At 45.3% G+C, this 15,774-nt stretch overlaps 1 protein-coding gene across 1 annotated transcript in view; it reads right to left on the minus strand.

Annotated features, from left to right (window-relative positions):
• Positions 1–3,318: 3,318 nt before the first annotated feature.
• TBC1D9 (TBC1 domain family member 9) overlaps positions 3,319–15,774 on the minus strand; it is a 75,675-nt gene continuing 63,219 nt past the window's right edge. Inside the window, exons 16-21 of the mRNA XM_084884234.1 lie at positions 14,084–14,324; positions 10,504–10,569; positions 9,875–9,961; positions 6,544–6,618; positions 6,349–6,452; positions 3,319–5,434 (exon numbers count right to left, since the gene is read on the minus strand). Coding sequence (XP_084740360.1) covers positions 4,718–5,434; positions 6,349–6,452; positions 6,544–6,618; positions 9,875–9,961; positions 10,504–10,569; positions 14,084–14,324 — 1,290 coding nt within the window. The 3' untranslated portion in view covers positions 3,319–4,717. The remainder of the gene's footprint in view (positions 5,435–6,348; positions 6,453–6,543; positions 6,619–9,874; positions 9,962–10,503; positions 10,570–14,083; positions 14,325–15,774) is intronic.

Below are 15,774 nucleotides of genomic sequence, written 5' to 3' on the forward strand. Positions count from 1 at the left end.
AAAACTTTACCCAGAATCTATTGAATGTCACAGGGAAGGGTCTTTAGCTCAACATCACCCCCTAGTGGGACACAATAGATTATTATTAATTCAGATGCAACTTATAAATCTATTATAACTGGAGGCTTTGCAGCAGTTCTGCTCTGTGGCAACTACAAATGGCTATTAAGAACCACTTAACCGTTTATCTTCCATTTGAAAAGTCACTAATCTTCAGTGAGAGTTGAGCAACTTTTATGTTTTATAATCTCCTCATCCTCTTTCATTTTATTCTCTCATTGTTGCCATAGTGAATGGCATTGAAGAAGTAGGAAAACAAAGAAAAAAACAGAAGCCATATCTACCTAAAAAGATCTCGTGAAAATTGCACACTATTGTGGAACACAAGACACCAAAAATTAAAAGACAAATCCAAAAGAAATCTAATGGACCAGGAAACACTTCAAAAATCATTTACCCTCCCTGCTATGAGAGAAGTTCCAAGGAAAACAAATGGTAACGATTAAGATTAGTAACGATCAGATTAGTAACAATTAAGAGTGCTGACTTTACATGTCAGGGAAGGTGTGTGAGAAGAGAGCACTTGTGTTGATGGGAGTGTAGCCAGCAGCCCAGATGTGACTGAAGAAGGCAGATTTCCTGACAGGAGTGGCTTATTGGTGAGTAACAACCTATGAACCAGGAGGTCAAGGGCACATGGCTGGGTTTCGGGCTGGATCCCCAGTGGGGGCTGTGCAGGAGGCAGCCCATCAATGATTCTCTGACATCATTGATGTTTCTATCTCTCTCTCCCTCTCGGAAATCAATAAAAATATGTATTTTAAGAAATAAAAAGACCAAGTGGCTCTAGGTTTAGGCAAAGCTGTAGTGAGCTACTAGGCCCAGGTCAGCCCGAGACAGGGAGGCCGCTAAGTCTCAGGGGACAGCAAAGGGAGGAGAAACCTAGCCTGCTCTCTACTCACTTGCTGTGATGAGATGGGACTGTGGGAGCTGCCCTCTGCTGGCTGCCAGGGTTTCCTGCCTTTGAACCCAGGTGTGGCAAAGGCATCATTGGGACACAAGCCTTCTCACTGCCTGTGGCTGCCCTGTGGCACTTCCTGTGAATATGGCCCTCCTGCCAGACCAGACCAGTCATGCAGGATCTGCAGTTTCTCCAGCACACTCACTGTTCCTGCACACTCACTGTTCCTGCACACTCACTATTCCTCCACACTCACTGCTCCTGCACACTCACTGCTCCTGCACACTCACTGTTCCTCCACACTCACTGTTCCTGCACACTCACTGTTCCTGCACACTCACTGTTCCTGAGCACTCACTGCTCCTGCACACTCACTGTTCCTGCTCACTCACTGTTCCTCCATACTCACTGTTCCTGCTGCATCACCGTTCCTGCACACTCACTGTTCCTGCACACTCACTGTTCCTGCACACTCACTGTTCCTGAGCACTCACTGTTCCTGCTGCACTCACTGTTCCCACTGCACTCACTGTTCCTGAGCACTCACTGCTCCTGCACACTCACTGTTCCTGCTCACTCACTGTTCCTGCACACTCACTGTTCCTGCACACTCACTGTTCCTGAGCACTCACTGCTCCTGCACACTCACTGTTCCTGCTCACTCACTGTTCCTGCTCATTCACTGTTCCTGAGCACTCACTGCTCCTGCACACTCACTGTTCCTGCACACTCACTGTTCCTGAGCACTCACTGCTCCTGCACACTCACTGTTCCTGCTCACTCACTGTTCCTCCATATTCACTGTTCCTGCTGCATCACTGTTCCTGCACACTCACTGTTCCTGCACACTCACTGTTCCTGCTCACTCACTGTTCCTGCACACTCACTGTTCCTGCACACTCACTGCTCCTGAGCACTCACTGCTCCTGCACACTCACTGTTCCTGCACACTCACTGTTCCTGAGCACTCACTGCTCCTGCACACTCACTGTTCCTGCACACTCACTGTTCCTGAGCACTCACTGCTCCTGCACACTCACTGTTCCTGCACACTCACTGTTCCTGCTCATTCACTGTTCCTACTGCACTCACTGTTCCTGCACTCACTATTCCTGCTGCACTCACTGTTCCTACTGCACTCACTGTTCCTGCTGCACTCACTGTTCCTGCACACTCACTGTTCCTGCACACTCACTATTCCTGCACACTCACTATTCCTACTGCACTCACTGTTCCTGCGCACTCACTGTTCCTGCACACTCATTGTTCCTGCACACTCACTGTTCCTGCTCATTCACTGCTCCTGCACACTCACTGTTCCTGCATACTCACTGTTCCTGCACATTCACTGCTCCTGCACACTCACTGCTCCTGCACACTCACTGTTCCTACTGCACTCACTGTTCCTGCACACTCACTGTTCCTACTGCACTCACTGTTCCTGCACACTCACTGTTCCTACTGCACTCACTGTTCTTGCACACTCACTGTTCCTGCTCACTCATTTGCCCAGCTCTCTGGCCGCAGGTTTCCTCCCCACCCCCCCCACCCCCCAACCCATGTTCTCTTTCATGGTTTCCTCTCTGAAAGCTGCTCCGCTGAGGACAGACCCAGTGCTCTACAGCAGGAGCTGACTGGAACGCCAGGTCCAGTCTCTCAGGACGGAGACATTGAACCCACCAGCCGTGGGAGTGGAGTGATCATGAGCATGGGAAACAAATCATAAGAGCTAGATGGAAAGTGACCACTCACTGAAGGTAAATCACATGACATGGAAATAAAAGAGAATAACCCACGGAGATGCTAAAAAGATATAATCCAACCGTTAAAAGCTAGATAGAATTTTTTTTTTTTTTTTTTTTTTTTAAAGAAAATGCTCTTTGAAAAGCTCTGCTTGCCTTAGGAATGAGCTGACAAGCCTACTTGTCTCAGAGACCAAGCTGGACAGTCATGTCTGAGGCTCAGGGCTCCTCCATTCATATCCTATAGAAGCAAACAGACTAACACGAGCCCCGAGAGCGAGAGTGTACGCTGCTGCCATGCTGGAAAAAGGAGACTTATGAAATACTTTCAACAATAAAGATTTAAACCACCAAAAAAAAAAAGAAGAAAAAAAAAAGAATGGAACATGAATTTTCACCCTTTACTCACTTCTGCAGTTTAAGTTAACCAGATAAATAAAATTCCTTTCCTATTTTAAATGCATGCCTTCATATGCACACCACTACACACTTGCCTATAAAAATGTTTACTTAGTCAAAATGGTTGCCTAATATAATTTCCCCTGCAATGTTGTTAAAAGAAGAATGAATGTCATTGCCTTAAGCAGGAACTCAAACACCCACAAAAGCCACAGCTGAGTATCTGACGTATTTTATTTGTTCACATTGATCTTATTTGAGGTTAACACTACTTCATTTGACAGTTTAAAAATCATTCTGTAAACAAAATTGGAGAGAAAAAAACACAGCGACAGCTAAAATAAGGACACAATGTACAGTAACGTAAAGGAATGCGTTGAAGGGAATATCCCAAAGAAGCAAAGGAAATGTGACCGTGGTGATGAAGTCCACAATAAGGGAAGAACCTCCAACATCTGACGTGAGAGCAGTAACAAAACAGAAGCATGACTCCAAAGTGCAGGTGTGCTAGTTTTATTTCCACATCCATTCAGGAAATAGACAGCGTATACTATGCTTTATATAAAGTGACAAATTCTGCTTTAAGACATTCAGTTACCTTATCTTGCAGGGTTTCCCCCCCCTGTTTACGTGATCTCTACATTGATTTAATTGGAAAGATGATTGTATGTGATACATGGTATAAATTTCTGGAATCTACGAAATGTATGGAAATGGTGAAGTTTATATATTTATTTTTATTTTTTGCTTTATTTGTAATGAGTAACAAGAAGCTGAAAATCCAGGATCAGAAGCATCAGTACTTTTATTCTATTTCCCCTCCCGTTGCAGAAAAAATCCTGAGCCCTCAGTCATCTTCGTTGCCACTCTGTAACCAAAGGCTGTTCCTTTTCTCTGAATTCTGGCAGCCGACACAAAAAATAGCTGGTTTCTTAAATGCAAAATTTGTCCGAATTGATCAAATAGAACCGTTAATCTGGCACCATATTAAAAAAAAAAAAATCACACTTTCATCACTGTTTAGAACCTCAAATGTTTTCCCCTTGAGGGGAATATCTGCGGAATATAATTTTTGAATAGAGGACTTTTTATGAAATATATTTCAAATCTTAAAAAATAGTTTTAACGCTCCCCAAAGTGTTCTAGGATTTACCCCAGCTGACAACGCCCATTCCATTTAAGAACATTTCCTTTCCCTCACAGCTCTCATTTTACTTATAAAGCCCAACTACACAAATGGCTGCTGCCTGATTTATCATTAAGCAGCACTATTTTTTTTTTTAAACCATGTATACAGCTTGATAGCAAGACTAAGAAGTTATAATACACACATATCACGGACAGATTCATCTTTTTTTTTGGAATTCACTGAATATACTGGTAAACCCCCCTTCCCCCACCAAGCAAGAGAGAGTCCTATTCCTACAGCAAGATGTTAAATATTTCTCCAACAGTTTGCATTGTATTATATTAGGAAAACACGAGGTTTCGAGCCGGGTACTAATAAATATTTAATTTAAAAGAAAGAAAGATACCTCAAGAGAGAAGAACATAAAAAAAAAAAAAGACCCTTTCCCGGCCCCTTGGTTCCCCGCCCCCTCCCAGGGAAGGCGGGTCAGCCAGACAAGGCGGAGATCTCATAGTCACTGGCCGAGGGGAGCGCCTTGCCCATCATCCTGATGTTCTTCGCGCTGGTGATCCTGGCCATCATGCACACGGGCTTGTCAAAGTACCGCACCAGGGCGGGCTCCGTGAGGAGGGAGGCCAGGAACTGCTCGAAGGTGATGGCCCAGTCGCGGTCCAGGCAGGTGCTGCCGGGCAGCGCCGCGGTGCCCTGGCCGCTGCGCACCAGCACCGTGTCCTCCCCGATGTCCTCGCAGTGCAGCTTGTCCTCCTCATGGGAGCCGGCGCTCAGCACCGAGTACGAGGACATGGAGCTGTCGTCCTTGGTGTCGTCGTCGGAGATGAGCATGGCGGAGGAGGCCCCGTTGTCCCGGGGCGAGGAGTCCTCCAGCTTGATGTCCTCCATCTGCCCTCCCAGGGAGTGCTCCTCGCTGTCGCCCGCCAGGCTGGCCGGGTGGGCCTCCGGGGGCTCCATCCCGTAAGGCTGACCGGGGGGCCCTTTCCTGGAGAAGGGCACTCCCAGGATGCCTTGGGCGCTGGCCCCGCTGCCCGCCTCCTTGGCCGCCGGCTGGGCGATGAAGAGCTTGCCCACCTCCCCGATCTCCAGCAGGAGGCTGGTCACCGCCGCCGTGGCGTGGTACAGCTCCTGCTCGTTGGGGTCCTCGCTGAACATATTGTACATCGTCTTGCACAGCTCGATGAACTGCCCCTGCGAGGGATGTGGGGAAGCACAGAGAATGTCAGCATCTCCTGGGGAGCAAGGACAGGGCGGAAGTGGCCTGCAAAGCCATCTGGCTTTAGGGCTCCTGAAAGATCCCGAACAGTCCTGTGCAGGGGGGGTTGGTGCGCTCTCTAGCTCTTAAGGACGGTACCATTTTTTTAATTTTTTTTATTTCTTTATTGAATAAGGAGGGTACCCTTTTTTACAATTTGGAAAACTTGCAACATCAGTGACAGGGGGAAGAATGAAATGAACCTTCATATACCCGTCCCTTAGAATTCAGACTGACTTTTATACAGTTGCTTCCTTAATGTTTTCATTCTCTGTTGAAGTATGGTAGGGAAATCCCAGCTCTCATCTCATCTAACACCTACAACCTTAGGTAGGCATGTCGGTTTTCCCAAGGTTATTAGCTCAGGTCCCCCCCCCCCCCCCCCCGCCCCTCTCTCCCCGGACAGAGAAATGCCTTCCCGCCCCACCCAGATGGCTTATCTGTTTTCCCTTAGGAAAGTCAGCCCGTCCATGCTATGTTCTAATGACCTATGTAGTCTCATCTCCCTCATTACACATCAGCTTTTGAAGAAAAAAATGTCATAAGTCTTCATAGCTGAGCAGAGAACTGAAAACAGCTCAGCCTGGTCCTTTGAGTATCTGGGGTATTTCTAATGACTGGAATAAGGTGTGGACTCTCAAAATTGGATATTTCGTGATTCACATTTTCTTTGAGAGGTCATTTTCTCACAAGTGAGCATATTTTTGATGCACAGAATAGGTGGAAACAGATACTACCTAAGTGCCCAAGCTGCCATTGCCTTTGAGGGGTATTTATTCTATATTTACCTACGATCAGGAAACAGAGTTGTCAGGTTTAATATGAATGTACTGAAGTGTCGAGAGCTTACCTGATTCAATTTGGGTAAGTCCTTTGCATTCTTTGATTTTGACTTATTTTCTGTAGTCCAGAGCCTCAGATAAATACGGTTTTCTTGAGAATTTGCCCTCTTCCCTAAAACCCAAATATCGAGAAATAAGTGTTCAAACGCCAAGAAACAGTGCCCAACCCGCAGCAAGGTAAACGTATGGAAGAAAGTCTGTACCTCTGTCTGGCTTCAGACTCACGGTAACGAAGCCATCGTCTGCGCTGTGCTTGCTTCTGCTATCTAAGCCAACCACTGCCAAGGAATAATCAGAAGAAAGAGTAGACTGTTATGTAATAAACCCATACATTAAGCATTGGTAGTAGAAAACAGAGAAACCACTAGGTAGGGTTGCCTGGCTTAGCAAAACAAAACAAAACAAAACAAAACAAAACCCCAGCACACTAAGTTAAATTTGAATTTAAGATCAACAACAAATCATTTTTCAGTAAAGTGTGTCCCAAATAGCGCCCGGGGCACACGTGCTAAACAAACTGCTGACTGCTTATTTGAAATAAAATTTTTACGGGCTGTCCCATAATTTATCCGACAATCCTATTTCTAGGCAAAGAAATACCTCACTCAGGATTGTTTATCACAACTGGGGTTTAACGTACAACCAGGAAAAAAAGGGATGACATCATGTCGTCTTCAGTACAGAAAAAGGGGTGGCGCTTGCCCCTCGAATCTTGCTTTTCCTCCTCCTGTTACACTGCCATCCCCAACTTTGCATACAAAGGACGGATTTTCTGTCAGGCCCCTCAAAAGACCAAAAACTCACTCTCTAAAAAGAAACAAAAACCCATGTTGATAAAACAAATGCTATATGTTCCAAAATTCCTTCCTATTTATAATCTGGCATTTTGAAACAATGACTTTCGGGGAAACCACATTTAACGTTTTTTTTCCTTCTTAGAGCAGGATGTTACAAAGCACACGAGCATTTTGAAAGAGAGAGGTGGCCAGCACCAGCTTCCCCTCAGTGTCAGCGGTGGGAGAGCCTGCAGCGCTTCTTCAACCATCCACAAGGTGCCTGTCTGCCCCACATATGACCTTGAGTGCATTTAGTGTCCAAGCAATCCCAGTTGATTTGAAGGCAGAGTGAGGGCAACGTACTATATGTCACGGAGAAAGTCCTCTCTGGGGGGATAAGGACACATATGTAATACCTTAATCAAAAAGAAATTTTTTAAAAAAGGAAGTCCTCTCCCTTCCAGTTGAAATGATTTACCAAACAAGTATTGATATTCAAAACTACTGTATGGTAAGCCCATGCAATGAACAGTATACAACCATTTAAAACCACATTTTTAGAGAATGTTTAATAATGTGGCAACATGCTTACTGGATTTGAAGTGGGGGGAAAAAAAAAAACCAGGATATAAAACTGCATAGGCAGTTTGTCCCCAAATTAGAGTTAATTGACTATATATGAATAAGGATGGAAAAGAAATGTTTTAAGATATTATCTGTTACCTTTGTATTACAAGATTTAAAGATATCTTTAGCTTATTTTATATGTTATATAAATTTAAATTTTCAACACAAAGCAATAGTATCTTTGGAGTTGGATGCCTGCGGTCACCTAGGTAATAGAATACAGATTCTGTCCAAAGCGCTGACTCTCAGTTCCTAGTGCCAATAATAGTGAGCCTGGGTCTGGCTCACTCCTCTGCTCAATGACTTAGGGCTCAGTTAAAAGTGGGTCTAAGCTGTGCTTGTTCTGGGAGGACAAGATTTAACAGGCAACAGGACTTAGGAGCAACCCACGTTTACTGTCAGACTTGGGCAAGCCATGAAGCTGCCCTCAAGATGAATTAGAAGACAGAAAACCCACTGCCGTGGCAAACTGAGAGACGCTGCTTAATCCTGCAAGACAAAGCAGTATGTGACTTAATAAGTAGGGGGTATACACAATGAGATGGGTCATGTCTCTGTAGACCTAATAAACACACAGGCAGCATTCAAGGGCCAGACAGTAAATGCCGGATGAAGTAGTTGTTCGTGTGAAAAATAGTACAATAATTAACAAAAATAACACAAAGATAAACTCCGTGTTTTGCGTACTCAGAAGTATAATCCTATTTTTGCCCACCCTCTCTATCTGAGGCCCTGCAGGCGGGGTGTCTCTGCCCCAGCTCCCAAGTCCACCCCTATAGAATGAAAGCAGCCGTGGACAACATACAAATGAATAACAGCTTGGCAGTATGCCGGAAACCAATCAATGTCTCACTAATAGAAAGAGGCTGGTCAACCTTGAAGTTCTGAAAGGTCAGAGCCAACCACACCCTATCTAATTGAGACAATAGTAACTGAGGCAACTTCCCCATCTTGTAATCATGTAAATCCTTACTGATATGATAATCCACTTATTACCTGCCTAAGGGCTATGGGTGTTTCCCAAAGCTGCTTTAGGGTAATGGGTGTATCCCATAGCAGCCTCAATAAAAGGGATAGCAAGGCCAGAGCCTAGTGGAGTCTTCCCACTAGAGGTTGACTCCCGCCTGGCCCCCCATTTGTCCCAAATTAACTCTTTTCTAGTCTCTCTCTTCATTTTAGTGTGTGGCCTCCAAAAACCGGACCCTGAGTGGGCCCTAATCATGTGGGTCGTGTTAAGGGTTCCCACAGCAGTGTTCCAATAAAACTTTACTAATGGGCACTAAAGTTTAAATTTGATATAACTTGCCCATGTCATGAAAGATTACTTGTGATTAAAAAAAAAAAACCCATTTAAAAATGTCAGAATCATTCTGAGATTTGGACCCACGGCTTGGAATTTGCAGACACCTGTCACAGAGCAAAGGCGGATCTGAGAGAACGTTTTCTGATACAAATGCTTGTCCGGACTGGGGATAGCAGCACAGTAACAGCACGGTGTTCCTGCTGAGCCTGACGGGCAGGGAGAGGGGAGCAGTATGCACAGCTCGGCGGACGTGTCTTCTCTAAGCTAGTGGACACAAGGCCATGGTCCCTTCAGCGAGCTGAAGTACCTGCCCCCGATAGTTGCCCAAATTCAAAAATTTTAAAAGAAAGTAACATGTCATAGAAAGACAAATACCACATGATTTCCCTCCTATGTGGAATCGTAAGAAAAAGAACAAACAGAAACAGACTCATAGACACAGAGAACAGACTGATGGTTGCCAGCTGTGAGGTAGGGTGGGAGGACTGGGTGAGAAGGTGAAAGACTGAGAAGTAGATTGGCAGTTACAGAATGGTCACGTGGTGTGAAGTACAGCATGAGGAAGATGTTCAATGATATTGTAATAGCTCTGTATGGTACTGGAAATATCAGGGGGAACACTCTGTAAAGTATATGATTGTCTAACCACTATGTACACCAGGAACTAATACAAAGTAGTATTTAATATAAACTGTAATTAAAAAGTAACGTATCAAGCAAGCATATCCATATACTTCTATGACTGACTAGCTTTGGAAGTAACTTTTCCCAGTGGCAGAGGGCTCTGTGGAAGGGAAATACAGTACCCTGGTGAAAAAAGCCACTTACCGTGTGTGCATTCTGGGGTGATATCTTCAAAGAAATACTGAGTTGCTTCAAAAGCAGAATCTGGCTCGTCTTGATCAGAGGACGGCTCTGGAGAGAGCAGGAAAGGTCATTCTCACACAGGCAGGGCCACTCGGTGACCCTGTGCTGTGCTCATTAAAGAGGTGACCCAGGAAGGAGGCGGCGCTGAAGGTACACAGGTGGGGGAGGGCCACAATCTAAAGTTTTACCCTGTCTCTATCCTAATGCCAACTCTTTAATTATTTTGTTAGCTAGATCCCAGCTGGAGGCCAACCTTGTTTAAAAGTTACATTCTTATTTAAAAGTTACATCTTTCCTACTTGTTTGTGTCAGGGCTAGAACTACTACCTTAGAGTCAACATCTCAGAGTGCCTGGAATTCCACATGGTGCTAAATGCTAATTATTCTTTCTCTTGCAGAGAGTACTCTTTGCTGTCAACACAGCTCCTACTCTGACAGGTAAATGACTGCAGACTCAAGGAGCTGACTCAGGAAGTTAGGCAGAGTGTCATTATTCAGTTCATTCTTAGTGACCAGTGAGTGATTTTGTATATCGAAGAGGCAAACAGGTCATGGTTACGTGCATGTGCTGCTGTGTATGGCTCACTTACCAGGCAAGACATGCATTTTGTACAGGAGTTTGAGTTTCTCTGTGAGGTCCCCATGGCAGGCAGCACCTAGAATTCCAAAAACACAAACATGAAATGCACCGTGTGTTAGAAACTCCTCCAGGCTTAGCATTCCCCAAAGAAGTCTACTTTTTAAAAAAATGTATTTTATTTGATTTTTTACAGAGAGGGAGAGGGATAGAGAGTTAGAAACATTGATGAGAAAGAAACATCGGTCAGCTGCCTCCTGCACACCCCCTACTGGGAATGTGTCTGCAACCAAGGTACATGCCCTTGACCTGAATCTAACCTGGGACCTTTCAGTCTGCAGGCAGACATTCTATCCACTGAGCCAAACCGGTTAGGGTGAGAAGTCTACCTTTTACAGGTTGAAACCAAGACTCTAGGTGACAGAAGATCTGGCCAGGGCATGTTTGGGTTAAGAGCTCTGGAATCAGGATCCCTGGTTTCAAATCCTCTGTACTTAGTCTGTGACCTTGGGAGAGTCAGTTAGGAAACAATCACAGAGGTTCATACCAAGCCCACGGTACTAGAGAACTCTCGGCTGAAACTGCCACATTACACATTGCACTTTGGAGCCAGTGTTCAGATAGTCATGCAATCACCGACTTCAGACGCTTCTACCTTCTCCATTTACCATGAGTTATTTGTCCAATGACCTGCTGCATCATGGCATCTGTGATGTGTTTACAGACTCTTACCTTTTAGCAACACAACTGGAGAAGAAGATACAGCTAATTCATGGCTGCTGAGAGCAATCCCTTATTTCTAATTCCATTATAGACCATTTATTTGTTCAGATTTCTAAAGAAATCTTCCTGGGGATTAATATTAATGTTACAGATCCATCTTCACCAAAATCCACGTTTTGATTTTTAAAAACTTGAACAGAATTTCGCTTTTATGGCTCACTTGTCTGTCTCCGTCACTGTACCTGACCCATTACCCAACAGCAGCTCAGAACTCTCCCTGTCATCTGGGCGGCGGCTTGCTCTGCTCAAGAACTCCCTGCATTTTAAGAAGTGTGTGTACTCTTTTTCCATGTATTCTCACTTTTGGACTCTCCTTTCTTGAAGATTTTGGAAAGTATTTTTCTTATTGGAGTTGACTGCACTAAGTGAATTAAATATTTGTATTTATTTCTATCATGTTCTAGTGCAGAACCTCTTTTTCCTCTTCCTTGTTCTTGTTCAAAGATAATTTTAAAAAGAAAAACCCTTTTCATAGACACCAATATAAAATTAAGTTAGGGTAGGATCAAAGGAATCCTTAGCCTTTTCTAAATTGTCTCATTTAAAAATATATATATATTTTATTGATTTTTTACAAAGAGAAAGAGGATAGAAAGCTAGAAACATGGATGAGAGAGAAACATCCATCAGCTGCCTCCTGCACACCCCCTACTGGGGATGTGCCCACAATCAAGGTACATGCCCTTGATCAGAATTGAACCTAGGACCCTCCAGTCTGCAGGCCGATGCTCTATCCACTGAGCCAAACCAGTTAGGGCTGTCTCACTTTTTTTTTTTAAAAGCTGAATGCACTTAGGCATTCTATGTGTACTTTAAAATTAATACCTCCTTCTTCCCTCAAAACAAAACATTGTGTTTGCTGTCTTTGGCATGGAGTAATTAGGAAAAAATGAGCTTTTGCGACAGCAGTCATACGAACTCTGGGCCCAGCGTGTGCTAACTGTGCGTCCAATTCAGTTCAATAACAGATAAATGTCCCAGCAAGTTACTTAACTTTTCTGAGCTTCCATTTCCTTAACTGAAAATGAGAAATCTAATAATAAGCATGCAGGTAGTAATAGGAACAGCACGCACTGTGTCTCCAGGCGGCCTGGGTTTGAACTACAGCTTAGCCGTGTCCTTTAGGCACATGAAATGCACAGGAAGCACGAGGGCAAGGCCTGGCTCAGAGTCAAAGCTGTGTAAACGTTAGACATCGTTACTGCTGCTTCCTCAAAGGGCTGCTGTCTGGATGCAGTGATTAAGGACAAAGCCCACAGCATCAGAACAGTGCCTGCCCTTCACCACGGCTAGTTCCTCCATGTCCTGATATTGATGAGCACTTTACACAAGTAATTTTTTCTTACCTAAGAGGACCTCTTTGCCTGTTTAGAGACCATCAGTTTTCTCGGGCCTTTCAGCCTTCCAGTCACTATTCTGAAAGGTTCAGGGCACTTTTGGAACCATCAGTGGCTCTGTGCCTGCCAGCTTCATCCTTCTCGGGCATGTCCTTTTAAAGTATGTAGCCCAAGGTCACCGAGTGGCACAATTAGAAAAAAACAAACATCTTTCCTTCTTATCTCATTCTGGCAGCCTGACAATGCCTGCTACACCCACAACTCGTACCCGTCGGCCAAGCTCAACTACGAGGTGGCCTTTCCCCTCAATGCCAAGTGAAGGAGAGTCCACTAGGATAGAGGGCAGTGAGCAGGTCAGACAGCAAGGCTGTCAGGCGGAAACCACACGCTGCTGGTGAGAGGTGGGGGTGCGTTCTCTTGAGCCATGGTCCTTCCTCCCTGCTAACGAGAGAAAATGTTGCCCTGAAGACTGCGAAGCTGTGTGGTTTTCTCAGGCCTTTATTAAAAACATCATTAGCCCGAACTGGTTTGGCTCAGTGGATAGAGTGTAAGCCTGCAGACTGAAGGGTCCCAGGTTTGATTCCAGTCAAGGGCACATGCCTGGGTTTCGGGTTTAGTCCCCATTAGGGAACCTCCAGGAGGCAGTCAATCAATGATTCTCTCTCATCATTGATGTTTCTATCTCTCTCTCCCTCTCCCTTCCTCTCTGAAGTCAATAAAGATATATAAATATGCATTAAAAAAATAAAAAAATCATTAAATGCTTCTATGAAATTTAATGAAACATCTACACTAATGAAAGAGTAACATGCTAATTTACTGTACTTTTATGATGCTCACCAGCCAATCAGAAGTTATTATGCAAACTAACCCAACAAAGATGGCAGGTTATTTTGCATATGCAGGCACCGGAATGGCCTGGGATGGGGAAGGACGCAGGCATTCCACACTACCCCAGCCCAGTCTCTCTGGGTCTCCAGGCAGCATGAGAAGGTGGAAAGGTGGCTCTGGCCAGAGTGAAGGCGGTGCCGGCAGCCAGGGGAAGGAAGGCCCATTCTTGCATGAATCTTTATGCATTGGACCTCTAGTTTTATACATAATAAAAATATAATTTTCTTGGTCAAAGAAAAGCAATCTGCCCAAACATTTATTTTTCTCCTTATCATGGTCTGTGGTTTCAGTGTTTAGGCTGGCATTTTATTGTCTTGCCAATTCTCTGATATATATATATTTTTTTTAACTAGCAGTGGGGTTTATCAAATGTCAAATACAATGATTTAATAATAGTATATTCATGAGCTCAAAATGAGTTTTACAATCAGTTTGCAAGCCCTAAAATGTGCCGCTCCGCTCTCTAACTCCAATCTTCTGAGGCAGTGTGGGCTGTGGCCCTGGGGCCAGCCAGCACTACGCACCACAGGCGTCACCACCCATCATGCCCTCCCAGGTCATACAGCCACATCACATCCTTACTTAGCCCAGAGACGAACTCTCGGAAGTTAATCAGAGAGTCTCCGTTCTCGTCTAGTAACTGGAACAGGCGGGAGGCCAGCACGTCGGAGTGAGCTCCACAGGCCCAGGGAAAGAGGAGAGCAAACATCCCCTTGAACTGCTCGAAGTCAATGCGGTACTGTTCCAGGTAAGGCAGGCTGGGGTCGTGCCGGTCCAGCGCGTTGCTGCTCCCGCCCCAGTAGCAGCTGGTGAGATGTTCTGCCTGAAAACACAAAGGACAGGACGGTTCGGAGGACTGCATCTCAGAGCAGGTTCCAGGAGAAAAGGCCGGCCCTCACGTTTGGAAACAGGGTTCTGGCCAATCCGTGGGCACCTCCCGGGGCATTGCTCTGGTCTCAGGGCACCTCTGTCTTCTTCTGTTCTATCTCCACCTGAACCTCCCGCAACTGCCTCAGCTCCATGGCAACCATTTCTGCAGTTAACATCGGCATGAAAGATCTGGTTCAGTTACTGGAGTAAGTGAAGAAAGAAAGGGAACCCCCACCCCCACCTTCTTCCTCTTATACACACCCTCCAAGCATTTTAAGAAATAACTCCCTTGAAGATGAACACTGTTTTTATTTAAAAGAAACAAAGAGAATGTTAACCTGAAAAGCATCCGTCATTTAGGCCACGTGACCACTTTGCTTTCTGGGCTCAAGTGGCCCACACAGGTCATCCAACCGGTTAGCCAAAGCCACCCATAACGACATTTTGTGTCCCAGTTCATAATTTACTGTCCCATAAACCCTCTGCTTCCTGGCCACCAAAATCACACAATATCGTCCTAGCCACGCAGCATTCAAGCTGCGAAAGGGTGGCCCTCCCCTCTCACTCATCTGAAATAGCTGAGAGCAGGTATGGGAGGAGCCACTGTGGGGAGGAGAGGAGAGAGCTTCCTGTTTCCGTCCTTGGAAGAGAGGCAGCCTCTCTCCTCCTGAGGTCATATTGATTGTGGATGATCAATAGATGCCTCTTCTAGGAAGACCATAAAGATAAAACATATAGACAGGACCAGAAGAACCGAAGAATCCGCCTTCCTCACTCACACACACACACACACACACACACACACACACACACACACGCATGTTAGTGCTGGGTGGTAGGTGGGGGAGGAATGGCCATGAAAACAGGGCTGCATTTTTAATTCCCTGTTTTACTATTTCACTATAAACATGTATAAATATTACCACAGAACAAAGCACTTTCAGAACAGTTCCTTCCCCCTCGCCCAGAGGTTCTGAAAAGGTGGGGAGGAAGTCTATTGTGAGTGTGTAGCAATTCCATTTTGCTCTCACTTACAAAGGAGCAAAGAAGAGCAATGTCTTTATCACAGTAGTGTACTGGGAATCTAGAAAAGAGGGGAGTAGGAGGAGGGATGAGAAGAGGAAGAAGAGGTGGAGAAAAGAGGCAAAACCAGCTTTCCTGCAATGTAGTCCTGGGAGAATACTGAAAGGCTGTGGTACTTCACTGGGGCGTGGGGACGCACTCCTGGCTACAGGCAGAGGCAGGGGTGATATCAGAGGGAAGGAGGTGGAGGCTGAAGTCTCAGGGGCTGCCCTATACCCTGATCTATCATCAGTGATGCCCATCTCTGGGTGGCACTTATTGATGACACATCTCTGGGAGGGGTCCCCTTTACCTGAATGATGTCCATGGATAAAGGTTAC

The sequence above is a fragment of the Pipistrellus hanaki genome (assembly GCF_964339955.1).
Source record: "Pipistrellus hanaki genome assembly, chromosome: 5".
Lineage (NCBI taxonomy): Eukaryota > Metazoa > Chordata > Mammalia > Chiroptera > Vespertilionidae > Pipistrellus > Pipistrellus hanaki.